The sequence below is a fragment of the Dendrobates tinctorius genome, unplaced genomic scaffold (genome assembly GCF_039654945.1).
Source record: "Dendrobates tinctorius isolate UK_male_01 unplaced genomic scaffold, ASM3965494v1 ptg000237l, whole genome shotgun sequence".
NCBI lineage: Eukaryota > Metazoa > Chordata > Amphibia > Anura > Dendrobatidae > Dendrobates > Dendrobates tinctorius.
This window is the reverse complement of record NW_027361904.1, coordinates 696,822-718,680: the sequence shown is the minus strand read 5'-3', so window position 1 is coordinate 718,680 and position 21,859 is coordinate 696,822. Positions and strand designations below refer to the sequence as shown.

The window sequence follows — 21,859 nt, the reverse complement described above, 5'->3', positions numbered from 1 at the left end:
GCCATCTTGTCAAACTCAGTGAAAGGATCGTAGGGTTAAAGAACGGCCAACGGATGCAGTTTTCAAAGCTAAATTCTGCTCCATTCCCTTTGGAGGAAGACTTGACTTTGGTCCTGTGGTTGATCTGATACTGGAGAAAACTGAGGATCAGAAAAGAGGATGTCCTGAACCAAATCAGCCAAACCAAAGAGAAGGTTTTATCCCCCTGGAAATGGAAACCATGAATACCAGGGGATGTGGGGTTACTGTAGCTCCCCCAAAGATGGTACAGGTCGGGATTTTATCCTCAATCCTAATCTGCTGAATTTTGAAAAACCTGACATAACTCCTTCCCACAGGAAAGTATTTCTAGGCTCAAGTTGTGGAGGGAGCTATTGAGGGAGGGCTAAATTATCCCTTCACAGTTGACCAAGTGATTTCCAAATTAATCCACGGGGCATTGCTAGCAACTGGGAATAACCAGACTGAGACGGGGGTCTCTGTTGTGAGTTCATTCTCTGGTTCACCAATTGTGAGTTCTCCTTCCAGACTCCCTCTGGTGGTAATAGGAGGTAGAGAGGCTGATTTGATTGGTGGAGATCTGCCACCTGAGAATGAGGATGACGATTGAATCTCAGGAGTCTCAGATTGGATTTAAGACAGCCGACGCCCTATTCAGTTGCTGGTGATTCCTTCTGGCTTGTCAGCTCTTGGTTTTCAGCTCTATTCCGGTCATCTAAAGCTAAGTTTTTCTGCTAATGTTCACACTTGATTTTGTTGGTCTATTCAGTTTTTTGTGTGGTCTGCCAGCCCCGGCTGGGGGCTGAGCTGAATTTCCACTCTTATTTATCAGTATTTTGCCAATTGGCTTTTTGTCCCTTACTAGTTTGGTCTCTTTTTGCTCTGTCTCAGAATATTTCAGAGTGCTGATATAGTGGGAGAAGTCTAGTGACTTCAGGGTTAATTTTGCTATCAGAAGTGTTGGACATGATTTTTGGAGGGTTTTTTGCAGGTTGCAGACAGTGTCTTCCCTTTCCTTTCCTGTCTAGTTAGTTTGGGCCCCATCATTTGCTCAGCCTATTTTCCTGCCTGTGTTTGTGCCTTCATCTTGTTTCACCGTCAATACATGTGTGGGGGCTATCTATTCCTTTGGGGTCTGCTCTGGGGCAGTTAGTTTTCCCTTTTCTTGCTTTAGGCTTATTTAGTCCTCCGGCCGTGACGAGGCGTCTAGGTTCATCGTAGGCACGCTCCACGGCTACTGCTAGTTGTGTGGTAATATCAGGGATCTGCAATCTGCATAGTTACCAACCTCTCTGGTTTTCTGTGACTTAGCTTGTTCTGCTTTTTTCTCCTCGGTGACCCATTCATAACAGGTCTCTGTATGGGATGATTAAGGCAGATCACTAAGCCCGTTTATTTTGTCACCTCTTTTTACCGCCGCCAGCCTCAGTCCCTGCTATGCCTAATATTGCTAGTGGTTATGAGTATCCACCCCCCTCCTACTTTAGTCACCCGATCCAGAGAGAAAAAAAAAGTTTTCATAAGAATTTAACCCGTCTGTTCAGCAGGAAAAAAAGAAAAGCAAGCTAGCAGCTGCAGCTGCTCCAGTTCTCCCTCCAATCTCAGCCCCCACCACAGCTGCGAACACACAGCTAGTTCCTTATCAGTGGCACACACACAACAAACTTTAGCTACCTACTCCAATATCTCTTCCAATCCTATGACAGATCCGCCGTGCCAATTCTCGTCTGCAATGCTGGCGCTGTGGCCGACTCGATCACTTTCAGACAGATTGTCATACCCTCGCTGTTTTAATCGGAGTAGATGGCAGACCCAATAAACATACTCTTACAAAACCCATCCCTGTGGGACCCTTCCCCGAGGTTACTGCTCAGTTCGTAATTTCTCCCACATGTCCAGTAAATTTACTAGGGGCAAATATATTATCACAGTTCCGCTCCAGAATACAATTCCAAGATGATGGTCAGATGGTTCTTATATTACATAACCCCTATGCAGATGAAGACAGTGAGGAAATCTGTATTTTGCATGCCCTTCCCACAGTTATGATGGCCCAGATCCACCCCCAATATTGCCTGAGGATCAACGACTCATAGAATCGTAGGGTTGGAAGGGACCTCCTGTGCCATCTGGTCCAACCCCCTGCTCAAAGCAGGATTCGCTACATCATCCCAGACAGATGTCTGTCCAGCTTCTGTTTGAAGACTTCTATTGAAGGAGAACTCACCACCTCTCGTGGCAGCCTGTTCCACTCATTGATCACTAACTGTAAAAAAGTTTTTTCTAATGCCTAATCTGTGTTTCCTCCCATTCAGTTGCATCCCATTGCTTCTAGTCTTTCCTTGCGCAAATGAGAATAAAGATGATCCTTCTACAATGTGACAACCCTTGAGATATATGTAGACAGCTATTAAGTCTGCTCTCCGTCTTCTCTTCTGCAAACTAAACATTCCCAAATCCTGCAACCTTTCCTCATAAGACAGGGTTTGCAGACCGATCACTATTCTGGTCGCTCTTTTCTGAACTTGCTCCAGTTTGTTGATGTCTTTTTTAAAATGTGGCGCCCAAAACTGGACACAATATTCCAGATGAGGTCTGACCAAAGAGGAGTAGAGGGCAATAATGACTTCACGTGATCTAGACTGTATGCTTCTGTTAATACATCCTAGAATTGCATTTGCCTTTTTTGCTGCTGCATCACACTGTTGACTCATATTCAGTTTGTGATCTATTAGTATGCCCAAGTCTTTTTCACATGTGCTGTTGTTTAGCCCTATCCCTCCCATTCTGTATATGCTTTTTTTCATTTTTATTGCCCAGATGTAGTACTTTGCATTTTTCCCTGTTAAAAACCATTCTGTTAGTTGCTGCCTACTGCTCCAGTTTATTTATATCTTTCTGAATCCCCTCTCTTTCTCTCTTCTCTAGTATTAGCTATCCCTCCTAGCTTTGTGTCATCAGCAAATTTAATCAGTTTACCCTCAATTCCTTCATCTAAATCGTTGATAAAGATGTTGAACAATACAGGACCCCAGGACAGAGCCCTGTGGTACCCCACTTGAGACATTCTTCCAACGGGATGTGCAGCCATTTACGACCACTCTTTGGGTCAGATCACTAAGCCAGTTATGAATCCAGTTGCCTTGTGCATTCCATACTTAGTCATTTTTTCAATAAGGATTGTGTGAGATACTTTGTCAAATGCTTTGCTGAAGTCAAGATATACTATATCAACAGCATTTCCCTGATCCACCCAATAAGTGACTCTGTCATAGAAGGAAATTAAGTTAGTCTGACATGACTTATTAGTTACAAACCCATGCTGACTCTGTTTAATTACTTAATTCTTATCCAGGTACTGACATACATGTTGTTTAATAATTTGTTCAAAGATCTTTCCTGGTATAGAAGTCAGACTCACCGGCCTATAGTTGCCTCGGTCCACCTTCCCTCACTAGCTTTCTGTTTATAGATATCCTGGATTCTTCTATTCCCTTAATAGGACAGTGAAGAATAGTTGATGTTACATTTCCTTTCTGAGAGAAAACAGATGCAAAATAGGAATTTAAAAGTTCGGTCTTCTCATCATCCTGTCTTACCATTTCATCATTTTCATCCTGTAAAAATCCTATAGCATCTTTGACTTTTCTTTTACTTTTGACATATGCCCAAAATCCTTTATTATTGCTTTTGATGTCTCTTGCAAGCCTCAATTCATTGTCAGCTTTAGTTAATCTGATTCGTGCCCTGCAGGTTCTGCAGACAGCATTATATTCTTATTTAGATATGCCTCCCTCTTTCCATTTTATAAACATTTCTTTCTTCCTTTTTAGCATGTGCTTAAGTTCTGTGTTCATCCATCCTGGTTTCCTTAAATGCCTCCTATTCTTCCCTCTTTTTGGAATTGTTAACAATTGTGCTTTGAGAATTTCATTTTTCAAGATTTCCCATCCTTCCTGGACATTTTTGTCCTTAAGGATATCCAGCCATTGGATCCCTCCAATTCTTTTTCTGAATACCTTAAAATCTGCCTTTCTGAAATCTAGCCTTGACGTCTGAGTCTTCACAAGTCTTCCTCCTCTAGTTATCCTCTAGTCACCCCATACCTCTCAGCGATACCGTCTAAACTTTGGTCAAAAAGGCCAAATGATATAGGGAAAATGCCTGTAGAACCAGTAAGTGTTTCTCAAACCTGGTGCCCCTTTTCCCAAAGTTCATCAATATCCTTTGAAATATGATCAGGAGCGGGGCCTTCAGGAACAAATACAAACGTTACTTGATAACGGTGCTCTGGTACCCTGTGTTTCTCTATGTCATACGCCCTTGTTTCCCGTTAAGAAAAAGACCCCACCTGGCCAACCCTCTGTGTACCGGCTGGTACAAGATCTATGGGCAGTTAATGCAGCTACTGTTCTGGAAACTCCAGTGGTGCCTAATCCACATACTCTTTTTTGTCCCAAATACCCCAGGATGCTGCTTGGTTTACAGTTATTGATCTTGCCAATGCCTTATTTAGCATTCCGTTACACCCAGATTGCCAGTTTCTGTTTGCATTCACTTATCAGGGTCCACAGTTAACATGGACAGTTATGCAACAAGGGGCCCAAAAAAGTCCCAACCAGTTTGCAAAGAACATGAGCGAGTGTCTCTTGCCCTGGCAGTTAAATCACCCCAAGGTTACGCTGTTTCATTATGTGGATGATCTTTTGTTGTGTGCACGGACAGAGCAGGAAGCCATTGCTGCCACTGTTAGCCTCCTCAAGCATCTGGCAGCACTGAACTGTCGGGTTTCGGCCTCGAAACTTCAGTTCTGCCTTGGTCAAGTGATATTCTTGGGTTACTGTCTCCTTCAGGGTGTCAGACACCTCACAGAAGAAAGAAAAATAGCTATCAGCTCCCTTCCTTTCCCAAAAGATTAAGCTGAACGCCAGCGTTTTCTTGGATTATGCACTTATTGTCGTCAGTGGATACCGGATGCATCCCGCACAATCTTGGTTTCTTGCAAGAGAAAAAAGGATGTCCATTCACCAAAAGCTCCTGTCCTTCCAAAAGAAAACTCGCTGTTCTATAAGAGAAGCCATGTCCATCCTAGGCCTGATGTCATGCTGCATTCCTTCACTGACCTCGGCTCAGGTCTCGCCCTGCGATGGTCTCAATTATCTCTAAACAAAAATTAATCTTCCTTAACCTGTAAAAAATCCATAAACTGATGTCTCTCTCCAAAAAAACCTAGAGACAAGTTCATCGGAATCGAGAACCAGTAACACTCCTAATAAAAGCTTTATTATAGAATCCTAGAATGTTAGCGTTTGAAGGGACCTCCACCTTCATGGTGTCCAAAATCCTGCTCAATGCAGGGTTCACTAACACCATAGATGTCTGTCCAGACTCTGTTTGAAGACTTCCATTGAAGGAGATCTCACCACCTCTCATGGCAGCCTGTTCCACTCACTGATCACCCTCACTGTCAAAACTTTTTATCTAATATGTATCTTCTCCCTTTCAGTTTCATTGCTTTAAGAGATCTTTCCTCAAACTACAAAGAACTTAGATCTGTGTTGGAAATCTGCAGATGTCTGCAAACTTGCTTTAAAAAATTGCCATCTTAGAGTGTTCTTGGACAACTCTACAACAGTAAACTTCCTAAAATATCAAGGAGGCATTCGGCACAAAACGCTTCAGAAGTTCTCCAGCAGAAAACGCTTCAGAAGCTCTCCAGCAAAAAAAATGCTTCAGAAACTTTCCAGCACAAAATGCTTCAGAAGCTCTCCAGCACAAATCGCTTCAGAAGTTCTCCAGCAGAGATCTCGGAATCTCAACCTGTTTCTTACAGGGTTAATTAAACTGCACTTTGAGCCTCTCTAGGAGGCGTCCATCAGGTTTCTAACCATAAATGTTGTGTTTCTGGTGGCAATCACATCTGTGCAAAAAGTAAAAGAGCTCTAGGCGCTCTGCATTCTCAAACTCAAGGATAGTCAAAAAAGACAGAGACACTCAAATTGAAGCCTTCCTTTGGGGGGAGGGTTTAATCTTGTGTGCTATCATTGAGGGCTTATGAAAACTGAATTATCGGTAGGTGTAATTCTACCTTTTTCCAGCATTATGGAGACCATGTCACATGGGGAAAAGTGATGACTAAGTGGTTCTGTGTAACAAATGGAAGCGGAGACACAGATGTTGAAGTGCACATTCGTTTAATTAAATTTCTGTGGAACCATGGGACCACTGACCGAGGGGCTCCAAAGGGGGCGTAGCTATGCGAGCCCAAGACACCCGTAGTAAGACCTGTAAGGTAGCGCTGTCATTCAAGTAGGGGATACTCGCTTGGCAGCCAAATAACCACATCCGGCACGGGTTTTCCATTAAACAATCACAGTCCATTCGGTTTATTTAGGCACCACAAACCATGACCAGCAACATAAAGTTCATATTAACAGCATAGCGTCCATGAGAGAGCTTCACTCTGTTCAGCCTGTGGTCACACAGGTTATGCCATACGCAGGCTCTCTTAGCCTCACAGTTATATCCCCTCTCAGGGTTTACCTCATGGCTGCTTCTCCATACATTCCCTCCAGGGAACTATCAGGCATGTGCAGCCATTAACACAGCATTCACTTACTGTCAGGAAGACAGCCCCATCTCTCAGACGGGACCTTCCAAAACGGACCAACCGGGTCCCTGCATTCACTCCATGTGACCTACCCTGGCCACCTTATATGGTCCCTAGCCATGCCCACCGGGTCACATGGCTATGACCTCATCACAGGTCCTTCAACCACTCATACACACTTTACAATAGCGTTCTTAAACACAGCCCCTGGGTGGGTTTGTAGGTAACTGGTTCCGCCCGTCTAACCAGCTACCTAGAGACTTCCCAAACACATTGAAACAGCACCTCAGCAGTATCACTGCTGATCAACACACACACAAGTCTCCATCCCAAGGCCACCCACCTTGAGATGCATAACGGTCATTCAGTATTCTGCCACTCATCCTCTCTCCTGGGACATCCACACAGTGCCCCCTAGCGGACACAGTGGTCATTACACCACAGACCCCTCAAACAGGGCCTGATTGGAATGCCCGGAAGAAGCAAGGTGCTACCTTCAGTTAGACCCCGGACATGTGGAAGCTGACCCAGCAGGACTGGCGGGCTGGCAGGAACCACAGATAATGGAGAACTTGGCTGCAGATAGGCGGCCGATACCGATAGGGGACAGCAGCTGTAATGGACTGGTGCAGAAGGTACTAGCGAGGTCTTGGAAGGTGAAGAAAGGCATGACGGGAACCCTGAGGAGACAAACCGGAGTTAGCGAGATGATGACAGAACACTTGCTGCTCAGGCACCTCCCATAGGGCAGAGGTGTCTCAAATAGAACAGGTCACTCGGGCATTGGTTGGGACCCTTTGAGGAATTAGCGTGCTGAAGAGACCGGGAGTGCGCACACACGCCCTCAGAGCCGTGCCCGGAGACCTGCGGGCCGCACTGAGACACAAAAGAAGCAGCAGAGGAAGACAGTGCGGGACAAGGAACTGAGGCATACGGGGAACGGCTTCCCTGCCGGGAACCGCACAGAAGCGCCAGATCTGACAAGCACCGAGGAGCGGACCGGGAGGTAAGCAGGGGCATCAGTTCAACAGTTTACCCCCTCTTTATGCCCCCTGTTCTTCCAGTCTGCAAAACATCTCTCCAGTAGGAGAGGGGTCTGAATATTCTCTTTGGGCTACTACGACCTCTCCGGACCAAAACATTTCCAATTTACCAAGAAAAAGGTCTTTCCCCTTGCCAAAATATTCTCTACCTCAAAGACATCCTCCTCGCTGATGGGATCAGGAGTGGTACCCAAAGAAAGAGCTCAAGATTACTGGTTTGAGGAGAGAAACATGAAGGAAGTTAGGCACATGCAAAGAGGCAGGCAATTTTAACTTGTAAGAAACAGCCTTAATTTGTTTTAAGACCTTGAAGGGACCGATGAAGCGAGGTCCTAATTTGTAGGAAGGCATCTTTGGACAAATGTACTTGGAGGAGAGCCACACCTTATCTCCAGGCTGAAAGGTCGGAGCATCCAGACGCCTCTTGTCGGCATATCTCTTCATACGCTGCGACGCTCACTCTAGGGCGATCTTGGTGTCTCTCCAAATCTAGAGAAATCCTACGTAAGGGTGTCAGCAGCTGGAAGGCCCGGGAACCCAGAAATAGGAAGAGGGATTCCGGGTTGGAGTCCAAACAAAATCTGGAAGGGACCTGTTGAAGCGCAATGTAAGCGCGAAACGATCGTCGTCTCCATGGTTTTATCTGCCTGCTGTTGGTAACTTGATGCCACAATAAAGGATTATTTTGCACAGGACGGAATGTGCCTATCCACTTTCTTCTCTATGGACAATCTGGAAGGGAGACTTAGCAGAGGACTCACATGATTATTGTAGGCAAACTCCACCCACGGTAGTAACTTGACCCAATCATCGTGATGCAGGTTGATGAAGTGACGGCGGAATCCGGACACGATCTGCTTAATCCTCTCCACCTGACCATTGTGTTGCGCATGATAAGCTGAAGCGAAATCCAGCTCAAATTTCATTCGTTTACAAGTCGCCCTCCAAAACTTTGAAGTGAACTGGACACCCCTGTCGGACAAAAATATGGAGAGGAAACCCATGGAGGTGGAAAATATGCTGAATGAAGTAGTCGGCAAGTTCAGGAGCAGAAGGAAGATCTCACAGAGGAATAAAGTGAGCCATCTTAGAAAAATGATCCATTACAACCCAGATAAGGGAGCAGCCAGAGGAGACGGGGAGGTCCGTAATGAAGTCCATAGCTATGTGCTGCCAGGGGACTGAAGGGGATGGGAAGAGGCAGACGATGTCCGGATGATAGGTGCTTCGCAGTCTTGTTTCGGGAACAGGAGGGGCAAGCCGAGACGTACTCCAAGATGTCTTTCCTCATGGTAGGCCACCAATAGTAACAGGAGATGAGCTGCACGTCTTCTTCTGCCCAGCATGACCGGCTAACTTGGAAGAGTGACCTCACCGAAGAACTTGCCTCCTGTCCGAACTGGAAACCAATGTCTTTCTGGGGGGAACATGAAACAGTTTGATAGAGGCTGCAGTCACCATTCTGGACGGCTCAATGATGTGTTGAGGCTCTTCCTCCAAGTCGGGTTTGATGCATCGGCTTTGATGTTCTTGCTGTCAGGGCGAAAATGAAGAACAAAGTCGAAATGTGCAAAGAACAAGGACCGCCTGGCGTGGATTCAGCCTCTGTGCAGACTGGAGGTAGGCTAGATTTTTATGGTCGGTGAATACAATGACCTGATGGACTGCTTCCTCACGGAGGTGACACCACTCTTGCAGAGCCAACTTGATTTCCAGCAGTTCTCGATCCCCAGTGGAATAGTTTCTCTCGGAAGTGGAAAAAATCTTCAAGAAGAAGCCACAAGAGACCCATTCGCCCAGTTGCAAGACTTTTGAGAGAGAACCGCCTCAGCATTGTGGAGGAAGCATCTACCATGAGGAAGAATTGTTTATCCGCGACCGGATGATGGAGCACAGGAGCAGAAGAGAAGGCTTTTTTCAGTCAAGTAAGAGCCTTCTCCACCTCAGCAGTCCTGCCTTTTCTGGTCAGAGCCAAGATGAGAGCCACACGAGATGAGAAGTGTGGAATAAATTGCCGGTAATAGTTATTGAACCCCAGGAACCGTTGTATCGATTTAACCCCGATCGGGCGCGGCCATATGAGGATAGAGGCTAACTTCCCTGGATCCATCTTCAGACTTCTGGAAGAAACAATATCGCCAAGAAAGGGCAGAGAGGGTTGCTCGAAGACACACTTCTCAAATTTGGCGTACAGCCTGTTCTCTCTGAGTCTCTGAATAGAAAAAAGTTGATTCAGCTCACCCTTATAGTGATGTCCACACCACACATGAGTAGTTCTATCCGAGCAAGGAAGCGTCTCTGCTTGACGTCAGGTACTTGTGAAAAAAGAAGGTATCCAGCTCCGGAGATAAAATCCAAAATCTTTATTGAAACAAATTAAAAGGTAATAAGCTGCTTGATAACCAGTGTATACTGGAGGAAGGAATGTCCTAGATAACTGGACGCGTTTCGAACACGTGTAGTGCTCTTAGTCCTCAGTTGAAACCTGTGCCTGCCGAAGATGATATTTGAATGAATCCCCAGCTAGGTTCTCTTTGATGTACTCTGACATGGCTTGGGTCTCTGTCTGGGACAGAGGATAGATTCCACCATGAGGAGGAGATGTCCCAGCGAGCAGGTCAATGGGACAGTCATTCTACCTGTGAGGAGGCAGCATCTCTGCTTCCTTCTTGTTGAAGATGTCGGAGAATGATCAGTAGGAATGTAGTAAACCCAGCAGGGTATATGGCGCCACAGGAGGGCGTACAGGACGGATGGGAGCGAGACATCTGTTGAAACAGGAGTTTCCCCAGCGCAAGACCTTGCCGATCTTCCAGTTTAACACAGGCTCGTGTGCTTGAAACCAGGGTAAATCTAAGAGCAAAGGGTGAGACAAACCAGGCAAAACGTGAAAACAGATACTCTCAGAGTGTGTCAGACCTATCCAAGTTCCACTGGCTCAGTCTGGAATTGAACGGGCTCAGTCAGGGCTCTCCCATCCACGGAGGTCACCAGCACAGGGTTCTGGAGGCGCTGGACAGAAATCCGGTAACGGTCCACCATGGCTTGCTGAATGAAACTCCCGACGGACCCAGAATCCAGGTCGCCAGATTAAAAAAAAACTGACAGCGCCAAAGGACAAAGACACGGTCGTCAGCAAAGATGGAGAGGAACGATCCTCACACAGGGAAGCCTCTCCTACCGACCCTAGACTCTGGAGTTTCCCGACCTTTCAGGACAATGGATCAAATTCTCGGAACTGCTGCAGTAGAAATGCCTCCCCTCCGAGCGGCACACCTTCTTGCGCTGTTTAGCAAAGCCCACTCGGTCTACTTGCATAGCCTCTGGGGAAGAAGCGGAGCTCTGAAAAGCTATCGGCCTCTGGAAACTAGGAGACAAGCAATAAGGTTTCCTCTCTCACTTAGCCTCCCAGGAGCGTTCTTGAAAATGGAGGTCAATCCGGGTTGCCAGAGATATTAGGTCATCCAGGGAGGTAGGAATGTCCCGGCCTGCCAATTTGTCCTTAATTTTAACAGACAGACCCTCCCAGAAGGCAGCCACCAGCGCCTCGTTATTCAAGGACAACTCTGAGGAAAAGGTGCGGAACTGAACAGCATACTGGGCCACCGTGAGATCCTCCTGGTGTAGACGAAGAAGAGAGGAAGCTGTTGAAGTAGTACGGCCTGGCTTGTCAAAGGTCCTGTTGAAAGCCATAAGAAAGGACTGGAGGTTGTTGACCAGAGGTTCCCCTCTCTCCCACAACGGGTTCAGCCAACCGAGAGTTTCTCCAGCGAGGTGGGACATAATGAATACTATCTTAGTCCGATCAGATGCAAACAGATGGCCCAGAAGTCCAAAGTGCAACATGCACTGATAAATGAACCCCCGACATTGGAAGGGATCGCCGTCGAACCGACTGCTAGACGAGGCCCCTTACCTGACGCATAGCTGGGAGCCTGAAGACCAGCAGCTGCGGCGATCGCCGACTGGGCAGAAAAGATGAAGCCGTGGATGTCGCCGAGTCCACGCGAGCCGACAAGTTCCGTAGATAAGTCGTGAATTTCCCCTGCTGGTCTCAAGCGAGTGACCTTCTGATACAGCTCTGCGGTTGGGGGGTGATTGGGAGCCAGATGGTTACATGGCCTGAGCAATCTGTAGCGAATGGAAGTGGAGACACAGATGTTGAAGTGCACATTCATTTAATAAAATTTCTGTGGAACCAAAGGACCACTGACCGGGGGGCTCTGAAGGGGACGTAACTATGCGAGCCCCAGACACCCATAGTAAGACCCCTCAAACAGGGCCAGATTGGAATGCCCAGAAGACGCAAGGTGGTACCTCCAGTTAGACCCCGAACACGTGGAAGCTGACCCAGCAGGGCTGGCAGGAACCGCAGGTAATGGAGAATTTGGCAGAAGATAGGCCGCTGATACTGGTAGCGGACAGCAGCTGGAATGTACTAGCGAGGTCCTGGAAGGTGAGGAAAGGCACGGCAGGAACACTGGGGAGACAAACCGGAGTTAGCAAGATGCTGACAGAACATGGATACACAGGTATGGGGAACCTGAGTACTAGCAACAGGAAACACTTGTTGCTCAGGCACCTTCCATAGGGCAGAGGTTTCTAAAATAGTACGGGTCACTCGGCCATTGGTTGGGGCCCTTTGAGGAATTAGCGCTCTGTCTCTTTAAGAGACCGCGAATGCACACGTGCGTGCCCTCACAGCCGTGCCCGGAGACCTACGGGCCGTGCGCCGAGACCCAGAAGCAGCAACAGAGGAAGACCTCACGGGAGAAGGACCAGAGGCCTCCAGGGATCGGCGTCCCTGCTGGAAACCGCATGGAAGCGCCGGACCTGACAAGCACGAAGGTGCGGACCCGGGAGGTAAGCAGGGGCACCGGTGCAACACTCGGTGAGCAAATCATTTACATTTTTGGTTCCACTGTCAGGAAACCCCTCAGATTTCAGTTCCATTGAGAACCTGAGGTTAATTCTCCAATAGCAACAATCTAAAATCCAGAAATTGTGATAAACTCCAACCACTGATGAGACAACAATGAGCGGTCACCAGTCAGGATGTGGCCCGAAAGTTGATTTCCAGCAGCCGGGGCGAAGGGCAGAAGTCTGGAGAAATAATGGACAGCGCTGTACTCTGTGTGCAGAATTATTAGGTGATTTGTATTTTTGATGAGTAGTTTTATTGAACATCTCCAGTGCTGTCAGTCAGTCCAAGGGGTTAATAAACATGAATATTTAAGAAAGTAAAAATGCAGTTTATCCTTAGCAGAATATTTCTGTGTGCAGAATTAATGGACAACTAAATGGAAACCGTAAATTTTCCATCTCGGTTGTTTGTTTTCATCTGTTACACTGAGAATAAGAACCGAACAACTCAAAATGTACAAAATACATTTCTCACATTTTAAAAAAAAGCTCAGTGACCAAAATAGTAATATGGCCGCCCTTCTTCTCAATAACAGCCATAAGCTTCATCTATGGAGTCTGTCAATTTCTTCATCATTTTGGACAGCACCAACCACAGCTCCAGACACTGATCAGAGAGGCGACTTTTACTTCACCATAAATTTTCCATGTACGAAGGGCCCAGAAGATCTCTCTAGAGTTTAGGTCCAGTGAGGACGTGGCTGGGTCATTATTCTTCATCTTTAATACCTTTACTGGCTGCCAAGCAGTGGAGACCTCAATGCTATGATGGAGCATAGTTCAGCAGAAAAATCATGGTTTTCTTGAAAGATGCAGACTTTTTCTTGTGTCACTGCTTGAAGAAATTGTCTTCTAAAACCTGGCAGTAGGTTTGGGAGTTGAATTTAAGTCCATAGTCAACCCCAAAAGGTCCAACTATCTCATCTGTAATAATCCCAGCCCATACCAGCGCCCACCTCCACCCCACTGGCTTCTAAGAGGAAAAGGAGCCACAGGTACATCCATCTTGTCCATCCAGATTACTCTCGCCTCGTCAGTCCATAAAATCTGTGTACAATCAGTATCAGACATATCTTGGCCTGGTCTTGATGTTTCCACTTAATGTGTCTTGCTCGGTGGTGGTCGGGTTCAGCCTCCTTACATTGGCCATATCTCTGAGCACTGAGCACCTTGTACTTCTGGCCTCCAGGGAGGTTGCAGCTCTGGAATATGACAGCACTGGATGATAATGGCTTCCTGGTCGCTGCACGTTTGGTTCTTCTCAGATCTTTGGCAGTTACTGTGTCTTTTTACTCAACATATTTTTTGTGACTCTGTTGAATATATGTAACAAAACTTTTTATGGTTTTGTGATTGCGCCCCAATATCCGAGCAATGTCACGATTGCCGTCTTCATCTGTAAGACTTGTAACAATTTTTGAATTTTCAGAGTCCGATAAATCTTTTTGGCCTATTTTACCAATAATTCTGTACCCCTTAATTAAGGGTGTTATATCCTTAGGCCACATCCTCCTAAATTATACATGTATTGTTTTATATATGTGTATATATATATTTTTCTTTGTTTTGTTTAATTAAACTATTTTTATTACTTATTTTTTTATTAATAATAATGGATTTGCAGAATATAAAGAAATTAAAAGGAGCACAAAACTGACGTAGACAGGGCGTTCATTGAGCACCCAGCTTCCATGGTAGCCCATCGGCACTCAATGATTTTGTCATGTGCACAGAGGTCGGAACCATGTAACCATTGCTGTGGCATCTAAATAGTTAAACAGCAGCGAATGGAGCTAGGGATTGTGATGAGATGGACGGCATTTAACAGCTTGGACCTACAGGTTCACTTGTTATTCTCCACTGGGTAATTTTCTGACAAAAGAGCGATGACCGACATGAGACATGAAGATGTCTTCAACACAGAAGTAGAAAACTGCAACAGAAAAGCCTGTTATCATAACATTGTGATCTAGTGATCCCTGCTCTGAGATTGTGATCTGTTTTGCAACCAATAACTAAGTTTATTAAATGAATACTTCTCAATTGTAATGTCCTATAACGTCAGTACAATCGTTATGTTATGTTATGTTGCTATAAAATAATATAATCAGTTTTATTCTTTGCAGATGACTGTACCGGAAGCTCAGAGGAAAATCCAAAATCTTCACTTGATAATGCAGATGATTGTAGTATCATTCAATATGGATGTGAGAAAAATGCCAATATTGAAGATATACCCTCAACCTGTCATATCCAAAATGTATCATCTGATCCTGTGAAACAGATCCGATCTCCTGATTCATCACAGACTGCAAAGCAAAATACAAGTTACAGATCGGGTGTCGAACGTCAAAAAGTTCCCATAGGGGAAAAGCCATATTCATGTTCAGAATGTGGCAAATGTTTTAATCACAAATATCATTTCATAACACATCAAAGACTTCACACAAGGGAGAAACCATTTTCATGTAAGGAATGTGGAAGATGCTTTACTAATAAATCAAATCTTCTTAGACATGAGAGAACTCACTCAGAAGGAAAGCCGTATTCATGTTCAGAATGTGGGAAATGTTTTGATCAGAAATCGCATCTGGTTACACATCTTAGAAGACACACAGGGGAGAAACCATTTACTTGTTCTGAATGTGGGATCAGTTTTAACCATAAGCATAGTCTTAATAGACATCAAAGAATGCATACAGGGGAGAAGCCATATTCATGCTCAGAATGTGGGAAATGTTTTAAACAGAAACATCATCTCATAACACATCAAAGAATTCACACCGGGGAGAAGCCATTTTTATGTTCAGAATGTGGAACATGTTTTACCATGAACCAAGAGCTCATTAAACATCGTAAAAGCCACATGGCAGAGAAGCCATTTTCATGTTCAGAATGTGGGAAATGTTTTAATCAGAAACATCATCTCATAACACATCAAAGAATTCACACCGGGGAGAAGCCATTTTCATGTTCAGAATGTGGGAAATGTTTTACCGTTAAACAAGTTCTTGTTAAACATCAGAGAATTCATACTGGGGAGAAGCCATTTTCATGTTCAAAATGTGGAAAATGTTTTACCTGTAAACCTATTCTTATTAGACATCAAAAAATTCACACAAGGGAGAAGCCATTTTCTTGTCAGGTATGTGGACATTTTTTTACCCAGAAATCAAATCTTGTTAAACATCAAAGAATTCACACAGGGGAGAAGCCGTTTTCATGTTCAGAATGTGGAAAATGTTTTACCCAGAAACATCATCTCACAACACATCAAAGAATTCACACAGGGGAGAAGCCATATTCATGCCCAAAATGTGGAAAATGCTTTACCCGTAAATCAGATCTTGTTAGTCATGAAGGAGTTCACACAGGGGAAAAACCATTTTCATGTTCACAATGTGGGAAATGTTTCAACCATAAACGTATTCTTATTAGACATCAAAAAAATCACACAGGGGAGAAGCCATTTTCATGCTCACATTGTGGGAAATGTTTCAACTATAAACGTATTCTTATTAGACATCAAAAAATTCACACAGGGGAGAAACCATACTCATGTTCTGAATGTGGAATCTGTTTTAACCATAAGCATAGTCTTAGTAGACATCAAAGAATTCATACAGGAGAGAAGCCGTACTCATGTTCAGATTGTGGAAAATGCTTTACTGTAAAATCAGATATGATTAGACATCAAGAAATCCACAAAGGGGAAAAGCCATATTCATGCTCAGAATGTGGGAAATGTTTTACCCAGAAACAACATCTTATAACACATCATAGAACTCACACAGGGGAGAAGCCATTTTCATGCCCAAAATGTGGAGAATGCTTTACCCGTAAATCAAGTCTTGTTAGACATGAAAGATCTCACACAGAGGGAAACCAGTTTCAGGTTTAGAATGTGGAAAATGTTTCACTGTTAGATCAGATCTTGCTAAATATCACAATTTACGCAGGAAAAGCCAGTTCCCAGTTCAGAATTGTCACGCTATGCAGGTCGATGCAGGCTCCACTAGATGGCAATAGCGTGGAGGGAGGACTGCACACAGCAAGAGCAGGCCTGCAGCGCAGCAGTGAGGCTACCATCACGTGGCAGCAGAATAGTCAAGCAAGCCGGGTCGATATTAGTCTGTAGCGCAGTACCAAAGGAATAATACAAGCATAGAGTCAGAATCAAGCCAAATGGGTCAGTAACGGTCAGGAGCAGAAATGCCAAAGACGAGAGACAACAGCAGGTCAGGGTCCAAGCCAAGTCAAATAACAGGGAGTCAAAACACAAAAGGGGAAACACCGAGTGGGGACGGGAAAAGGGAAATAAACAGATACAGTCAGCAAAAGCAGCAGGACAAATCAGAGCATAGAGCACGCAGTGTCAGCTACACACGCCGTAGGTAGAAACTATAACTGACACCGCTTGCAGGATGCAGTGGAGAGAAATAGTCAGCCTGGCGCCAGAACGAGCCAGAGAAAAGTTAACCCTTGACATGATCAGACGGGGAAAGAGAAACAGGATACAAAACCCAGCCTGGATCATGACAAGAATGTAGAAAGCATTAAATATCTTTAACCCCTTCCTGACATGGCCAATTTCCATTTTTGCATTTCTGTTTTTTACCCCCATTCTTCCAAGAACCTTAACTTTTTAATGTTTGCATCGATATAGCCGTATGAGGGCTTTTTTTTTTGCCTGGGTGAGTTGCACTTTTGAATGACACCATATATTTTATCATATAGTGTACTGGAAAACAGGAAACAAAATTCCAAGTGCGTTGAAATTGCAAAAATATTTCAAGTCCACAAAAGTTCTTTGGGTATTTTATTTACCCTGTTCACTATATGGTAGAAGTGACTGTGCAGTTTGATTCCCCAGGTCTGTACGAGTGCGCAGATAGAAAAAAAAAAATGTGGAAATTTGTCAAAGAAAACAAAATTAACTTTTGTTGACATTTTTCAAAACCCGTAACGTTCATTTTTTTAAGATCTGGTGAGGGCTTATGTTTTATGCCCTGAGCTTTTTTTACTGATACTATTTTGGGGTAGTTATGATAAATTAGCCATCACGTGGAGGGAAAGATGGGCTCAGCGTGTGAGCTCACATCAAAGGCAGGTACCGCTACATCATATTTCGGAAAGGGGTTAATTCAAGTCTGATTGAACATCAAAGAACTCACACAGGGTTGAAGCCATTTTTATTTTTTACTCGAGAGACTATACAGAGTATATAGACAAGACAGCATGGGATCGCAGCTGATTCTTTCTGTGAAGTAAAACATTTCCCTGTTTAAAAACAGCCTCTGTGATCCCATGCTGTCCTGTCTGTATACTCTCTATTGTTTCCTCCCCTGCCCAGAAGTGGTGGTTTGTTCAGACCATGTTCCTACACGGTCAGACACGACCATTACACAGCACACAGCAGGGGCACTGTAATAGTTATAATGGAGGACTCAGGAGTCTTTTTGCGTGGAGCAGAACACAGTTTGTAGGTGAAAAAGTCTATATTTTAAACACACGGGGCTTCAGACAAGTGCAGAGAAAACTCAAGTCCATAACACTTAGAGTAACTACTGAATGAAAACTTAACAAGTCTGTTGGAAACCTCAGAGAGAATTGCAATCAGCGGAATAGTCTGTGAAGCGTAGTTTACACATGAGGATGCTGAAAACAAGCAAGTCCGTGTCTAGCCCATAAATGGATAAGCAAGTCCAAATTAGGTATTACATTATCCAGAGAGGCCGGGGTAGGAAGTCCCAGATTAAGCAGAGCAGTCCCGAGCTTTGCAGCAAATTAACTGAAGGCAGAGCCTGAGCAGTAACCAGTTTACGTGTTTAGCAAATGCAAGTGAAGGTCAGAGGCACTTAGGAAGCAGCACGAGCAGAAGGAACACTGGAACAGATGAATACAGCAGGATCTCAGACAGCGAGGAGCAGGATATCCACACAGGTTTGCAGGAGCAGCTAGAATACCAAGAAGCCACCGGGAACAGGACACAGGCAGAATACTCTAGCACAGACTAAAGTATGGGGTGGAGTTATAAGGCAGGAAAACAAGGGGCAAATGAAACAAAAGACACATGACAGGCACATTTATAAGATTATCTCAGCACAGGAACATTTTTTAACACATTCAATTGTGTCAATTGTGGAGCTTTGATTAAAATGTACTTTGTTCGTGGAAAACCCCTGTAAGATTTATCATTCATAATATTTGTATAATGTAATAAATAACAATTTCTCGCTTATTGATTATGCAATGGAGATTGTTTCCATAACAACATCTGTAAACGGCGAATAAATAAGCAATTATTTGTACACAATAATCGTAACATGTAAATCCTTGTCGCCAATTATGTGCAAATAAAAAATGATTGGAAAGACAGATGTACTCAAAAACGGTACCAACAAAAATAAAGCTTATTATGCAAAAAACAATACCCCATTGAACTCTGTACTCCAAAAAAAAAAAAAAAAAAAGGCTCTCTGAATATGATGCAGAAAAAAAAAATTTCTTGGGTAAGAGTATTAAAACATAAGAAGAGGAATGAGTTTATATTAATGCTGTGGAAGGAAAGGCGTAGGACAACTCACCCCAATGATAATAAAATGGTTTCCATTCTTCTCCAGTAGACCCAGTAGGGCATTTCATAGAGGGAAAAGATTTAATAGATATAGAAGCCCCAGGGGAAAAGAACCAACTGGGAGATTCTCAGGGGATGCGAGGTTGAGGTGCTATCAAAGTCCCTAACACAAGGGGCGCCCTAGTCTATGTCTGCCTCGCCCCTCCCCGATTACTCCTGAAGGTGGAGACTCCAATTCACGTGCCTTACTGAGCTCTTAAATTAACCCTTATCTGTCCCCACGCCCTCCAGAGAGGGTGGAAGCTGAAGTGTATAGGAACGCACTAACCAGATAAACAAGGCGAAGACAGACAGGGATAAATGAAAATAATCATACAAAATACACTGACCAAACAACAGAGTGGAACACAGGGGAGTTAACAGAAGGCGAAACCAAAGAGGATAGGAAGTGGATGCACATCATACAACTCCAAGCAACAATCTCATGAGCAAATCTCCAAACTCCAACTACAGGCAACACCTCCAACTCCACACCAGGCAGTAAGAACTAACACTGGCCACTCTTAAGTGCCAGAGATGTGCATATCTACAAGAGGGAGTGGCCCACAATGAACAGCTGGGACAATCCAGACAGGAAAACTAAAGGAGCCTCAACTGAACAGATTAACCCTTGCACTTCTAGCAAGGGAAAAACCTACATGGTTTGATAAGATGGTGAAGTACTTCTAAGCAGTGCAGGAGTTTGTGAAACCAGATTTCGCAATTATCTGGCCTCTCTCTGTCACAGCACCCCATTGAGAGTATCCCCTCTTCTAAGAGGGACCTCTGGAACTTCAGGGCCGGGTTTACCTAGGTGAGCCTCGTAAAAAGACCGGATCAACCTGATCTCATGAACGTCAGATGCTGGTACCCATATTCCCTCTTCAGGATCGTAACCCTTCCAGTGTACCAGATACTAAGGAGACCGACAAACCAAGCGAGAACTGATAGCCAAGATTTTCTGAAACTCCAGATTCCCTTCAACAATGACTGGGGAAGATGGAGGTGTAGAGGGTTCAGTGGAAGGAATGTATTTTTAAGTAGAGATCAGTGAAACACATTATTGACCCTAAAAGTGGGCGGTAAAGCAAGGCAAAATGCTACTGGATTGAGGAGGGCCACAGTCTTATAGGGACTGATAAACCTGGGTCACAATTTTCAAGAAGGAACCTTCAACTTAATGTTCCTCAAGGACAACCACACCAAATCACCAACACACAGGTCCGGACCCACCAAACATCTTTGATCAGCCACACTCTTATATTTGGACCCCATCTTCAAATTATCAAGAACACCTTGCTACACTGATGTAAAAGATGAAGAAAAACATCCCTCCACTGGTACACCTTAAGGAAAATTCCTATTGAAAGAGCAGAACTGAGGATTAAATCTGTATGCCCCGAAGAACATGACCAGCTTTAGCGGCTATTCAATTCACAGTGAAGTAGCCCAATCCTCCTGATTCTCACACAAAACACCTAAGATACAGGAGCTTCTCACATAATTAGAATATCACCAAAAAGATAATTTATTTCAGTTCTGCAATACAAAAAGTGAACCTCCTATTATATAGAGTCATTACAGAGTGATCTATTTCACATGTTTATTTCTATTATTGTTGTGTGAAGGAGAAAATGGCCAATGAAATCAGTTATTATCCTTACATAAGCTAGTTTAAATGTGGTTTGACAAGATGGCGTCTGCATCCTGGAACAACGCTCTGGAAGGAATCCTTGGAATGTGAAGTTCAGTAGACACACTGAAGACTATATATGGAGCAGACCTAGCATGAACCTATCACAGACTGGCACGATGATTGCTCAGAAGCTGCGCAATGCCCTTTTCCTGTCTGCTCTATGATCTTTTGTCTGTACTAATAAAATCAGTTGTGTGCCAGTTCTGGCTAAGAGAGGAACATATATGCGACTTTTGAGTCCGATGTAATACCGCTATGCATGCACTCGGCTCATATGTATTAGGTCAGGGACAGGCAATCGCTGAGATCTCACCTTAAGAGATCACCCCCACAGTTGATTATGGCTTACAGCCAGTAAAAGCCCAAAATTCATTATCTCAGTAAATTACAATACTTTATAACACCAGCTTGAAAATGATTTTAAAATCCAAAGTATTGGCCTACTGAAACGTATGTTCAGTAAATTTACTCAATATTTAGTTGGGGCTCCTTTTGCATCAATTACTGCATCAATGCAGCGTGGAATGGAGTAGATCAGCCTGTGGCACTGCTGAGGTGTTATGGAAGCCCAGGTTGCTTTGATAGCAGCCTTCAGCTCGTCTGCATTGTTGGGTTTGGTATCTCTCATCTTCCTCTTGACAATACCCCATAGATTCTCTGGGGTTAAGGTCAGGTGAGTTTGCTGCCAATCAAGCACAGTGATACTGTTATTTTTACACCATGTATTGGTACTTTTGGCAGTGTGGACAGGGGCCAAGTCCTGCTGGAGAATGAAATTTCTATCCCCAAAAAGCTTTTCGGCAGAGGGAAGCATGAAGTGCTCTAAAATGTCCTGGTAGACGGCTGCGCTGAGTTTGGTCTTGCTAAAACACAGTGGACCTACACCAGCAGATGACATGGCTCCCCAAACCATCACTGATTGTGGAAACTTCACACTAGACCTCCATCAGCTTGGATTGTGGCCTCTACAC

At 44.4% G+C, this 21,859-nt stretch overlaps 1 protein-coding gene across 1 annotated transcript in view; it reads left to right on the top strand.

Annotated features, from left to right (window-relative positions):
* Positions 1 to 21,859, top strand: part of LOC141060491 (uncharacterized) — a 108,238-nt gene that overhangs the window by 27,939 nt on the left and 58,440 nt on the right. Inside the window, exon 7 of the mRNA XM_073556754.1 lies at positions 14,703 to 16,424. Within this exon, the coding sequence (XP_073412855.1) occupies positions 14,703 to 16,424 (1,722 nt within the window). The remainder of the gene's footprint in view (positions 1 to 14,702; positions 16,425 to 21,859) is intronic.